At 47.7% G+C, this 12,592-nt stretch overlaps 1 protein-coding gene across 4 annotated transcripts in view; it reads right to left on the reverse strand.

The window, feature by feature from the left end:
• The window catches only part of depdc5 (DEP domain containing 5, GATOR1 subcomplex subunit), a 192,754-nt gene that overhangs the window by 41,903 nt on the left and 138,259 nt on the right, over positions 1 to 12,592 (reverse strand). For all 4 annotated transcript variants that reach the window (XM_078226820.1, XM_078226821.1, XM_078226819.1 and 1 more), the window contains exons 32-35: positions 9,241 to 9,410; positions 6,860 to 6,943; positions 3,293 to 3,425; positions 1,266 to 1,374 (exon numbers count right to left, since the gene is read on the reverse strand). In XM_078226820.1, the coding sequence (XP_078082946.1) occupies positions 1,266 to 1,374; positions 3,293 to 3,425; positions 6,860 to 6,943; positions 9,241 to 9,410 (496 nt within the window). The remainder of the gene's footprint in view (positions 1 to 1,265; positions 1,375 to 3,292; positions 3,426 to 6,859; positions 6,944 to 9,240; positions 9,411 to 12,592) is intronic.

The following is a 12,592-nucleotide window of genomic DNA, read 5'->3' on the forward strand; positions in this document are numbered from 1 at the left end:
TTGTCACAAATAATCATCACAGGTTATGTTTAATCCCTCGGCTCTGCACAAGTACACACAACAAGGGCACACTCCAACACCAAGAGGCAGCTTGCACCCTCCTGCTGGCTGGGTTTTGGATCTGGTTTCTCTAAAGGTAAAAGGGGATATCATATCACAGAAAAAAAACTAGCACAATTAACCCTTTGATTATCAAAAGAATTCTGTTTTCATTTCCTTACAGTTGGCTCAGTGGGTCAATGCATAACCTGGTGTAAGTCTTACATTTATATAGTGCCCTTCACAACCCCCAGGACATCCCAGTCAGTCAGCTATTTTGGAAGAAGTGTCACTGGGCGGAATTTTCCCGCCCTGCCGCCACGGGAATCATCGCGGTGGGACAGAAAATTTTACGGACCATTTAAAGGTCCGCTGACCTTGGCTGGGAATTTCCGGTTTTGGGGCGTGTGGTTGGAAAATCCCGCTCACTATTGTAATGTTGGAAACACGACAGAAAATACATGCTGTGCAGAGTCACTCAAAGGGATTAACAGCTACTCAGCTTCCCAGTCATTATGGGAGGGCGAGCGAGGTGATGTGGCCATTTTGTCAGTGGAAAGGTTTCTCTTAAAGGGACCCCGCACAGCAGGTTTCAGAAAAGCTGGCCAGCACTTGAAATGTTCAGGCTGCAGTACCCACAGAGAGGAACGCTGGGAATGCTGCCTCTCACTCTGATACCTGGAGTATAGCTGGAGGGTCTGAAGGGGGCCCAATGGGGGACCTCTCCAAGTGATGGGTGGAAGAGAATAATTCCTCTAGTCAAGAGGTGAGGATTGGTGTGTCCGAGGAAGTCAGCAGCAGAAATACGTTTGCTCCAACCCTCACCAAGAGGATCCAGGACCACGGGAGAGCAGGGCGGACACGTGGCAGGTCAGGCGTCTCCCCATTCTGAAATGTCCTGTGTCTTCAGCACACCAGAGAACAACACATCTCGCTCTCTCCCTGCTGGCACCTCACGCCCTATCTAAGCCGTCAATTCTCACACTCCACTTGGCCTACTGAGCTCTCCCACCATGCCTCACGGTGACCCTTCACTGATGGCATGCAGAGGACAGAAGGGCACAAGACATTCCCAGCAGCCACTGCTTTCTCAGCTTGTCGGGGGAAAGGGCACACAAGTTGGAAAATGATATGTGGGGTGGGGCAATGTGAACAGTTTGGAGGATTGCAACTTTTATCATTAACAAGCCAGTTACCAAAATTGTTTTTCTGAAGTACAACTTTACCTTTCTCGGTGTCTTTGTCTGTGACAAGCCTGTACAGGTAGAAGCCATACACAAACGCCCGCATTGACTCCCCAAAAGCATGGACAATGAGTTGCTCATCCAGCATCTTCTGCAGAAAGGTGCACACAGAGCAATGGTCAGGTTCACAAACCCTGTCCTTAAATATCTGCCAAGATCAACAAAGCCAGCAGAGGCCCATGGGGCGCCAGTGTCTGTGTCAGCAGGATGGAGTAGATACGCATACCCACACACGCACACACCCACCCACACGCGTGCACACACCCACCCATGTGTGCACACACCCATATACACCCACCCACATGCACACGCACCCATATACACCCACCCACATGCACACACACACCCACACGTGCACAGGAAGCCTACTTGTGACACTAATAAATAAACTTAAAACTTAAAAGCACATGCACACACCATAAGACATATGAGCAGAATTAGACCATTTGGCCCATCAAACCTGCTCCACCATTCAATCATGGCCGATATGATACTCATCCCCATTCTCCTGCCTTCTTCCCATAACCCTTGATCCCCCTATTGATTAAGAACCTATCTATCTCTGTCTGAAAGATACTCAATGACCTGGCCTCCACAGCCCTCTGTGGCAATGAATTCCACAGATTCACCATCCTCTGTGTGAAGAAATTCCTCCTCATCTCAGTTTTAAAGGAGCGTCCCTTCACTCTCAGGTTGTGCCCTCGAGTTCTAGTCTCTCCCACTAGTGGAAACATCCTCTCCACGTCCACTCTATCTAGGCCTCTCAGTATTCTGTAAGTTTCAATTAGATCCCCCCTCATCCTTCCAAACTCCATCGAGTACAGACCCAGACTCTTCAGCCACTCCTCGTATGACAAACCCTTCATTCCTGGGATCATTCTTGTGAATCTCCTCTGCACTCCAAGGCCAGCACATCCTTCCTTAGATACAGGGCCCAAAACTGCTCACAATACTCCAAATGGGGTCTGACCAGAGCCTTATAGAGCTTCAGCAGTAAACACCCACGCGACACATACACACGTGTATACATGCACACGTCGACACACACACAGGATCACTCACACCGGGAGTTTCAGATCTGGCCTGGGTCTTTGGGAGAAGCTGTTTCTCACGAAAGGCAGTGGCAGACTGAGCTCTGTGAGCCGGGGCCTCTGAATATCTGCCTCGGCAGAGAAGCTGGAACTCCAGGGAGCTGGGCAGCGGGGTGGCTGCAGCAAGGACAGGAGACTTTACGAAGAACCCTCATAATTTTTTTTTAAAAGTCCAGATTTGCAAACGTTTTTGGAAAACTGTTACAAAGGAACCAATTCTAGAAAACAGGTAGGTTAAAACTCAGGGGATTTGAAAATTAGAAACAAAAGTGGGTGAGATGAAAATATGGGTTTTTAAAGTGAAAGATTAAGGAATTCTAAAATAGCAAGAGGGAGGGATTGTAAAGATATCAATTCAGTTTAATCAGTGTGAACTTGCAGGGCATTTCACACCATCACTAGTTTTATATACTTTCTCATTTGACTTCAAAATTCAGCCTGCCAACTCCATTCGAGCCTATTTAGCACTGCTGATAACGAGCACTTCTCCTCCAGTGCAAACACTAGTTCACACGCTGGCTTTGGTGATGTTTGCACCTCCTTGCAGTTTTCAGGAAAGGTGCAGTTTCTGGTGATGATTTGATTCCCTCCCCCACCTCACCACGGCGCTAACTTCTGTGAGGACCTCAGTGGGTGAAACTTGCCCCCTTTGCCATTTCGCTCCACTGCTCATTCTTAATAAGAGAATCTGGCTACTTGACCAAGGATGACAAGGCATCGAAGCCACGCCTGATCATGTCTCCTGGCCACACAAACACGCAGGTTGTCTTGGGATAGTGACTGCGGAGCTGGGCGAAATGTTCTCAGACTAGGAGGCACTGAGGCCAATTGTAGACCTGCACAGCTGTGGCTAAACCAGGGCCTTTCACAAACTCTGTCGAAGGAGCGGTGAGAAGGAATTGTTGTCTGTGCACTTACCTGCATAATGTCAATGGCCATGGGCTGAGTCTGGACACCTTCGACATTGCTGATAAGCCAGTGGACCACCTCTGCACTGATGAAGCAGTTGGGGTGCAAGCCCCTCTGTTCTGGGAGTAGCTGAATACCAGTCCTGGGAATGGAGAACAAACAGAAACTACCACATTTCCCCCATTTCATTCTTAATCCATTAAAAAAAATTTTTTAAGATTGTGGGCGGGATTTTCCAGCCGCGCTCGCTCCAAGACCGGAAAATCCCGAGGTCAACGGACCTTCGCATGGTCCGTGTCCCACCCGCTATGATTCCCGTGGTGGGCGGGACGGGAAAATTCCGCCCCATAACTTTCCAGCCTGGTTTGCACATTATCTTATTAATTAGCACTCTTATTAACATGGCATTTTATTAATTGACTGCACAAACAGCAAAGCCTGAGGTCAGACACACTTTCAGCGTTAAAGCAACCCAACACAATGCTGTACGTTTCAACAATACATGGAATAATCGTGTATTTTAAAGTGACCTCTCCACCATCCTCGACCTGACTCTGTGGCACAGTGGTTAGCACTGCTGCCTCACAGCGCCAGGGACCCGGGTTCGAATCCCGGCTTGGGTGACTGTCTGTGTGGAGTTTGCACGTTCTCCTCGTGTCTGCGTGGGTTTCCTCCGGGTGCTCCAGTTTCCTCCCACAGTCTGAAAGAAGTGCTGGTTGGGTGCATTGGCCATGATAAATTCTCCCTCAGTGTACCCGAATAGGCACCAGAGTGTGGCGACTAGTGGATTTTCACAGTAAATTCACTGCAGTGTCAATGTAAGCCTACTTGTAACACTAAGAAATAAACTTTAAAACTTTAAACTTGGTAGTTTTGTGGACTCACTATTCAACACTCAGGCCGGAATTCTCCCATCCCACCAGTCCCTGGAATCCTAGCGGGTGGTGGGGGACCATGTGAAGGTCCATTGAAGTTGGGCGGGAATCTCCGGTTTCAGGCGAGCGCAGCTGGAGAATCCAATCCCCAGTTTCTTTAAATCACATTAGCTCCCCACCACCCTTGGCCCACTTTGTTAGAACTGTGCTCAGAGTTCTGGAACAGTCACTTGAGAGCTGGAAAGGGATGTCTGAGGTATCGATCATCTCCTGCCAAACACAAGGAGCTGCACAAAGTAATGTTCATATGGGACAGCAACAGGGCAGATATTGTTTCAACACTCCCTCCTGCTGTACAATTCCCTCCAATTTCCTTAATCCCCAAATCTTTGTCCAGGACTTTGGACTCCTAAATCTATTTTTCTTAGGTTTAATGTTTGTTTTTTCCAATCCTTCTGAAGCTCGAGACATTCTCCATACTGAAGTTGTTGTACTCTGGGCTGCTCCGTGTTGTGGTAAAGGTAAAGTCGCCATAGTCCCAGATGTCTGCTCACCACTTTGAGGGGGAGAGCTGACTGGTGGTGATTTAACCTGAGGATCACCACACCTCAGGCTAGGGGCAAGGTTCAGAGGGCAGAGCCTAAGTTTATTAAGTTTAAGTTTATTTATTAGTGTCGCAAGTAAGGCTTACACTGCAATGAAGTTAGTGTGAAAATCCCCTAGTCGCCACACTCTGGCGCCTGTTCGGGTACACTGAGGGAGAATTTAGCATGGCCAATGCATGTAACCAGCACATTTTTCGGACTGTGGGAGGAAACCCACGCCGACGCAGGGAGAATGTGCAAACTCCACACAGACAGTGACCCAAGCTGGGAATTGAACCCAGGTCCCTGATCTGTGAGGCAGCAGTGCTAACTCACTGTGCCACCTTCATGAATAACCTCAGTTGGTACGGGAATTGAACCCGACCTGTTGGCATTGCTCTGCATGACCAGCCATCCAGCCAACTGAGCTAAACCAACCCCCAGATACAGGACCTCTGGAGCTGTACCCTAAACAACCACTCATGGGTCTGAACTATTTCATCCTTGTTCTCATCAGGAAAGGCCAATGAAGCTCTTGCATTTATCTGCTGTAACCTTAGAACCAAATTCCATACCTAACAGGGTCACATTTGTTACCGTAACAATCTGGTAAATAAACACAATACAATTTTTACAGAAAGGAGGGCGGCACAGTGGTTAACACTGCTGCCTCACAGTGCCAGGGACCCGGATTCGATTCCTGGCTTGGGTCACTGTCTGTGCGGAGTCTGCATGTTCCCCCCGTGTCTGCTTGGGTTTCCTCCAGGTGCTCCGGTTTCCTCCCACAGTCTGAAAGTGCTGCCCATGGTGTTAAGGGTAAGATCCTGGCATGGATAGAGGATTGGTTGACTGGCAAAAAGCAGAAAGTGGGGTTAAAGGGGTCTTTCTCAGGATGGCAGCCGGTGACTAGTGGTGTGCCTCAGGAGTCAGTGCTGGGACCACAGCTTTTCACACTATACATTAACGATTTGGAGAAAGGAACTGAAGGCACTGTTGTTAAGTTTGCAGATGATACAAAGATATGTAGAGGGACAGGTAGTATTCGGGAAGCAGGGAGGCTGCAGAAAGACTTGGACAGGTTAGGAGAGTGGGCAAAGAAGTGGCAGATGGAATACAATGTGGAAAAGTGTGAGGTTATGCACTTTGGAAGGAGGAATGGAGGCACAGACTATTTTCTAAATGGGAAAATGCTTAGGAAATCAGAAACACAAAGGGACTTGGGAGTCATTGTTCAAGATTCTCCTAAGGGTAACGTGCATGTTCAGTCGGCAGTTCGGAAGGCAAATGCAATGTTAGCATTCATGTCGAGAGGGCTAGAATACAAGAGCAGGGATGTACTTCTGAGCCTGTCTCAGGCTCTGGTCAGACCCTATTTGGACTATAGTGAGCAGTTTTGGACCCCATATCTAAGGATGTGCTGGCCTTGAAAAGGGTCCAGAGGAGGTTCACAAGAATGATCCCTGGAATGAAGAGCTTGTCGTACGAGGAATGGTTGAGGACTCTGGGTCTGTCCTCGTTGGAGCTTAGAAGAATGAGGGGGGATCTCATTGAAACTTACAGGATACTGCGAGGCCTGGATAGAGCGGACATGGAGAGGATGTTTCCACTAGTAGGAAAAACTAGAACCAGAGGGAACAACCTCAGGGTAAAGGGACGATCCTTTAAAACAGAGATGAGGAGGAATTTCTTCAGCCAGAGAGTGGTGAATCTGTGGAACTCTTTGCCGCAGAAGGCTGTGGAGGCCAGGTCACTGAGTGTCTTTAAGACAGAGATAGATAGGTTCTTGATTGATAAAGGGATCAGGGGTTATGGGGAAAAGACAGGAGAATGGGGATGAGAAAAAAAATCAGCCATGATTGAATGGCGGAGCAGACTCGATGGACCTAATTCTGCTCCTATGTCTTATGGTTAGGTGCATTGGCCATGCTAAATTCTCTCAGTGTACCCGAACAGGCGCCGGAGTGTGGCGACTAGGGGATTTTCACAGTAACTTCATTGCAATGTTAATGTAAGCCTACTTGTGACACTAATAAATAAACTTTAAACCCTGAAGTGTACACAACAGCCAGTCTCACAGACACACAGGCAGGGCAAAGCTGGTTAATTTAAACACTCACGTAGGGTGCTTCATGGTTTCCAGAATTTCTGCCAGTGATGAGGAGGAGGTGAGTGAATTTGCGATCCCAGAGGACAGCTGGTTGCTGCAACATAACAAAACACACTCAATATTGTAGATACAGAGAAGGCAATGGCCTAGTGGCATTATCACTGAACTATCAATCCAGAAACTCAGCTAATGTTCTGGGGACCCGGGTTCAAATCCCGTCATAGCAGATGTTTTAGCTACGCTGCACTTAGTAATGTACAGCAGCTTAATCAGAGAATCCTAACGCAGTGAGTCCTTCTCTTCAAGAACTTTACCTATACTGGCTATAACGCCTGCAGGGTGTGAAGAATAGATTGTTTAAATGCTTTCTTCCTGAGCAGAATTCCGATGCTGTGATTAACACGCCCATCGGTCTGCAGGTGCAGCAGGTGATCAAAATGTCGAATGGAATGTTGGCCTTTATCGCGAGGGGGATAGAATATAAAAGCAGGGAGGTCTTGCTGCAACTGTACAAGGCACTGGTGAGGCCGCAACTGGAGTACTGTTTGCAGTTTTGGTCCCCTTATTTGCGAAAGGATATATTGGCCTTGGAGGGAGTGCAGAGAAGGTTCACCAGGTTGATACTGGAGATGAGGGGTGTAGCTTATGAGGAGAGATTAAACAGATTGGGTCTGTACTCGTTGGAGTTTAGAAGGATGAGGGGTGATCTTATAGAGTCATATAAGATAATGAAGGGGCTGGATAGGGTAGAGGTAGAGAGATTCTTTCCACTTAGAAGGGAAACCAGAACTAGAGGGCACAGCCTCAAAATAAGGGGGGGCCGGTACAGAACAGAGTTGAGGGGGAACTTCTTCTCTCAGAGGGTAGTGAATCTCTGGAATTCTCTGCCCATTGAAGTGGTGGAGGCTTCCTCATTGAATATGTTTAAATCACGGGTAGATAGTTTTCTGATCGATAAGGGAATTAGGGGATATGGGGAGCAGGCGGGTAAGTGGAACTGATTCGCTTCAGATCAGCCATGATCTTGTTGAATGGCGGGGCAGGCTCGAAGGGCCAGATGGCCTACTCCTGCTCCTATTTCTTATGTTCTTATGTTCTTATCAGACTTTTCTATTGCACCTTAAAACTGAACAGTCAGCGTGCAGTCAAGGCTTCTTCGACAGCACCTTCCAAACCCACAACCTCTACTACCTCAAAGTACAGGGACAGATACATGGGAACACCACCTGCAAATTCCTCTCCAAGTCACTCAGCATCCTGACTTGGAAACATATCGCCGTTCCTTCACTGTAGCTGGGCCAATATCCTGGACTTCCCTCCCTAACAGCACTGTGGGTGTACCTACACCACATGGGTTACAGTGGTTCAGGGAGGTAGCTCACCACCACCTTCTCAAGGGCAATTAGGGATGGGCAATAAATGCTGGTCGAGCCAGCAACACCTTTATTGCGTGACAGAATAAATAAAAATTCAGTATATTTCTTGCCGATGCATCAATGTTCACTCAAACATCAATCACATTATTTATCAATTGATGACTCTCTGTATTTTATTCCAGGAGTTCTTTTTTTTTTACAGGATTGCGATGGGGCAGAGTGGATATTACAAGATAGTGATGAAGCAGAGTGGATATTACAGGATAGTGATGAAGCAGAGTGGATATTACAGGATAGGAATGAAGCAGAGTGGATATTACAGGATAGTGATGAAGCAGAGTGGATATTACAGGATAGTGATGAAGGAGAGTGGATATTACAGGATAGGAATGAAGCAGAGGGGATATTACAGGATAGCGATGGGGCAGAGTGGATATTACAGGATAGGAATGAAGCAGAGTGGATATTACAGGATTGGGATGGGGCAGAGTGGGTATTACAGGATAGCGATGGGGCAGAGTGGATATTACAGGGTTGGGATGGGGCAGAGTGGGCATTACAGGATAGCGATGGGGCAGAGTGGATATAGTTAGTCCAGAGTTACACTCGGATTTTTCATTGTAACATTTCCTATTAATTAAGTCAGGTAACATGAAGTCAGCTCTCCCACTCTAACTTGGATTTAAAGACGTTTTGGGAGGGTCCTGGGGAGCAGGGGAACTGCTAACCGGCAGCTCTAACCTCCCATGCAGTTTCCACAGAGTCAGTGCATTGGGCCTCCTGTGGGGTCCCACTGAGCATCTCGAGGGGCACGTCCGGTGTCTGATGATTTGGAGACCTGGGCCATTGTAAATGTATAATCTACACATTCAATGCAGATCCCAGACCCACTATATAGCACCATCATAGCAGGAAAAGCAATATCAGAAAACACTTCCAATTCTGCATAAAGAGAACATGATTTGTTGATACAGCAGACCTCGATCAATGCTTGCTAGCTTTGTGACAATCTTACCTGCCCTCTAAAGTGGCAGGAGGCTGCTCTCCTGTCCCCTGACTGGCACCCATGGTAGAGGTGTGAGCATTACCCAAAGTGCTGGACTTGTCTCCAGTTGGCATTGTGGTTCCTGAAGCAGGGCTGTATTCTGAATAGTCAGTGCCACTTGACACCTGGTCTCCTTGAACCTGCGTGCACGATAAAGAAACAAAAAGAATGTCTGTACCATTTAACATAAAAGTGGCATTGGAGTACCCCTATCAGAGAAAGTGTAACCACACGGTTTGATAGCACGGCACAAGGAGGAGTGATTCGACCATAAATCAGGACCTCCATCCTGGGCAATGAAGAAGCAGCAGACACTGAAGAGATATGGCCCTGAATAAATGTACCACTGTTCATAAACAAGGTGCTAAATCAGGATAGAATGACACTGTGAATGAGCACTGCCACCTTGTCCACTAGTCTACACAAGACAGATTAGAAAGTAGTGCAAGCAGAGTTCACAATCAGAAACGGAGTTAGTTGTAATTTTATTAGAGGCAGCATGGTGGCACAGTGGTTAGCACTGCTGCCTCTCAGCATCAGGGGCCCAGGTTCAATTCCCGGCTTGGGTCACCGTTTGTCTGGAGTTTGCACATTCTCCGTGTCTGCATGGGTTTCCTCCGGGTGCTCCGGTTTCCTCCCACAATCCAAAGATGTGCGGGTTAGGTTGATTGGCCATGCTAAATTGCCCTTCATGTCAAGGGGATTTGGAGGGTAAATATGTGGGGTTATGGGGATGGGACCTGGGTGGACCTGCTGTCTGTGCAGACTTGATGGGCCAAATGGCCTTCTCCTGCACTGTAGGGATTCTATGATTACAAATCTCCGCAAGGTAAAGTAGGGAGTTCCTTCAAAAAGGTTTAGCTTTCTTTTAATATGTTGGTAAAAGGAAAGATGGAAGATTTGTGGGTATTTCTCACAGTCTGGTCAATGCTCTTGGCTCAATGATCTTACTCTACAAGACATCAGCTTCATTCCAGGCACAAAACACACAAGCTTGGAGCTTCAAATACCCGTATCGCGTCTGAGCAGTCATTGGCTAGAGGGACAAGGCCGCTTCTCGAAGCACATCCACACAAAGGCAAGTTAAGAGGGAGGGTTAAGGGCAGATTCCGACCCCTTCAGTCCCTTCTACAAGGACAGGAGTACTTTTGGACGTGGAATCCATCTCTCTGGTCACTCTCCCCTCTTCTCCCCTCATCCCACCCTGCACACCCCCACCCTGCTAGCTGTTGCTCATTATCAGAGTAAATCGATTGACCTCCCACCTCTGCGTTCCCCCAATCAACCAGGAGGGAGAGTGGGATGTCAAAGGATGGGTTTCTGTTTCAAGGGACTCTGGCAGATTCTAGTAACGATTAATGGCACTTGGATTTCTCAGGCTGCAGCAAGCAGAGCAGTGGAGGAGCAGGCTGGGACGGCAGCTCCCTACCTCTGGGTCCCTAGCTCAAACAGCAATCCCACTGAGGGACCAGAGAGGCTGCAGTGAGGCAAGCTGTCCCAAGGCATTACCATTGCTGAATCCCCCACTATCAAAATCCTGGGGGTTATCTTTGACCAGAAACTGAACTCAGCTAGACATATAAACACTGTGGCTACCAGAGTAGGTCAAAGGCTAGGAATCCTGTGGCAGCGAGTAACTCACCTCCTAATTCCTCATAATCTGTCCACCATCCACAAGGCCCAAGTCAGGAGTGTGATGGAATACTCTCCACTTGCCTGGATGAGTGCAGCTCCAGCAACACTCAAGAAGCTCAACACCATCCAGAACAAAGCAGCCTGTTTGATTGCTACACCTTCCACAAATATTTCATTCCTCCACCACCGCTGAACAGTAGCAGTCGTGTGCACCATCTGGAAGATGAACTTCAGGAACTCACAAAGGTTCCTCAGGCAGCACCTTCCAAACCCACAACTACTGCCATCCAGAAGGACAAGAGCAGCAATTACCTGGGAACACCACCACCTGAAAGTTCCCTCCAAGTCACTCACCAGCCTGACTTGGAAATATATCCTCATTCCTTCACCGTTTCTGGGTCAAAACCCGGAACTCCCTCCCTAACAGCACTGTGGGTGTGCCTACACCTCAGGGACTGCAGCAGTTCAAGGCAGCTCACCATAACCTTCTAAAGGACAATCAGGGATGGGCAAAAAATGCTGGCCTAGTCAGCGACATTCACATCCCGTAAATGAATAAAAACATAATAAAACATGCGTTACAGTACTTTCCCAATGGAAAAAGTCCCACAATGCAATGGAAAATCTACCAAAATGTCTTGTCAACCTGCACTGTCACATTTTTGACTGTGATTTAAATGACCTGGCTGGTTGAAATAAGAGCTTGGTTTGACACTTGAAAAAAAACTAACCATCTGTTTTCCTACACTGATTAACGGATATCCAGCTTTGGGTTTTCCCCAAATAAATATAAAATATTTGCCACTGAGACTGAATGGAACTCAAGAACTGTACATGGTGCATACTGCTAAGAGGCTATGGAGATAACATGGAGATATAGCGATGGCATGAACAACCTGAGGGAGCATGGGATGGCACAGGGGTGGGTGGGGGGGTGAGGGAGGTGGGGTTTAGGGGTCCTGCTGGAAGCTGGGATCCTGCACTGTAGAACCGAGGGAGCCTCTGCACCCACATTCCTCCTGCCACGGTTAACCCAAACCTGGCGTGTAAAGACATTAAAGGCACATGAAGTCACTTATGGGTTGGCTGTGTAGTTTGTGATCCACAGAAGTGCTCAGGTCAGCTTTTCCAGAGCCCAGGGAAAGATCTGGCCCTTTGTCTCCTCCTCACAATCTAGTTTCCGACCTACCTTTGAATCATCAGCAATGTGGCGACAATAAACAGGGTACCTAAATCCACGTCATGAATATATATTGTAAATAGCTGAGGTTCCAGCACTGATCCTGGTGATACTTCTCCAGTGTGCCAAGCTGAAAATGACCCAATTATCCCAACTCTCTGTCCCTTGTTAGTTAGTCACTCCTCTACCCAACTCTTGTGTAGTGAACCTTGATGTGGATCTCTGCCTGTAAATCCTGTTTCTCACCTACTTCCAGTTGTATCCCAATGCCTATTTCTCCTGCCCCATCGAGGGTTATGGAGAGGGCACCTGCTGCTGCTGTTGCTGCATCGAGAGTATGTGAAGTGGAAAGCCCCTGCCCCAGACTCTCAGCCAAGGTGGATGGTGACTGTGGAGAGATGCTGACAGCTTGGCAAACAGGTTGTGTGGCTGGAAATCCAGGATTCAGACCTTAAAGCACCTCATGACTGACTTAAATTCAACAACTAATTAATTACCTAACCAACA

The sequence above is a fragment of the Mustelus asterias genome, chromosome 13, assembly GCF_964213995.1.
Source record: "Mustelus asterias chromosome 13, sMusAst1.hap1.1, whole genome shotgun sequence".
Taxonomy (NCBI): domain Eukaryota; kingdom Metazoa; phylum Chordata; class Chondrichthyes; order Carcharhiniformes; family Triakidae; genus Mustelus; species Mustelus asterias.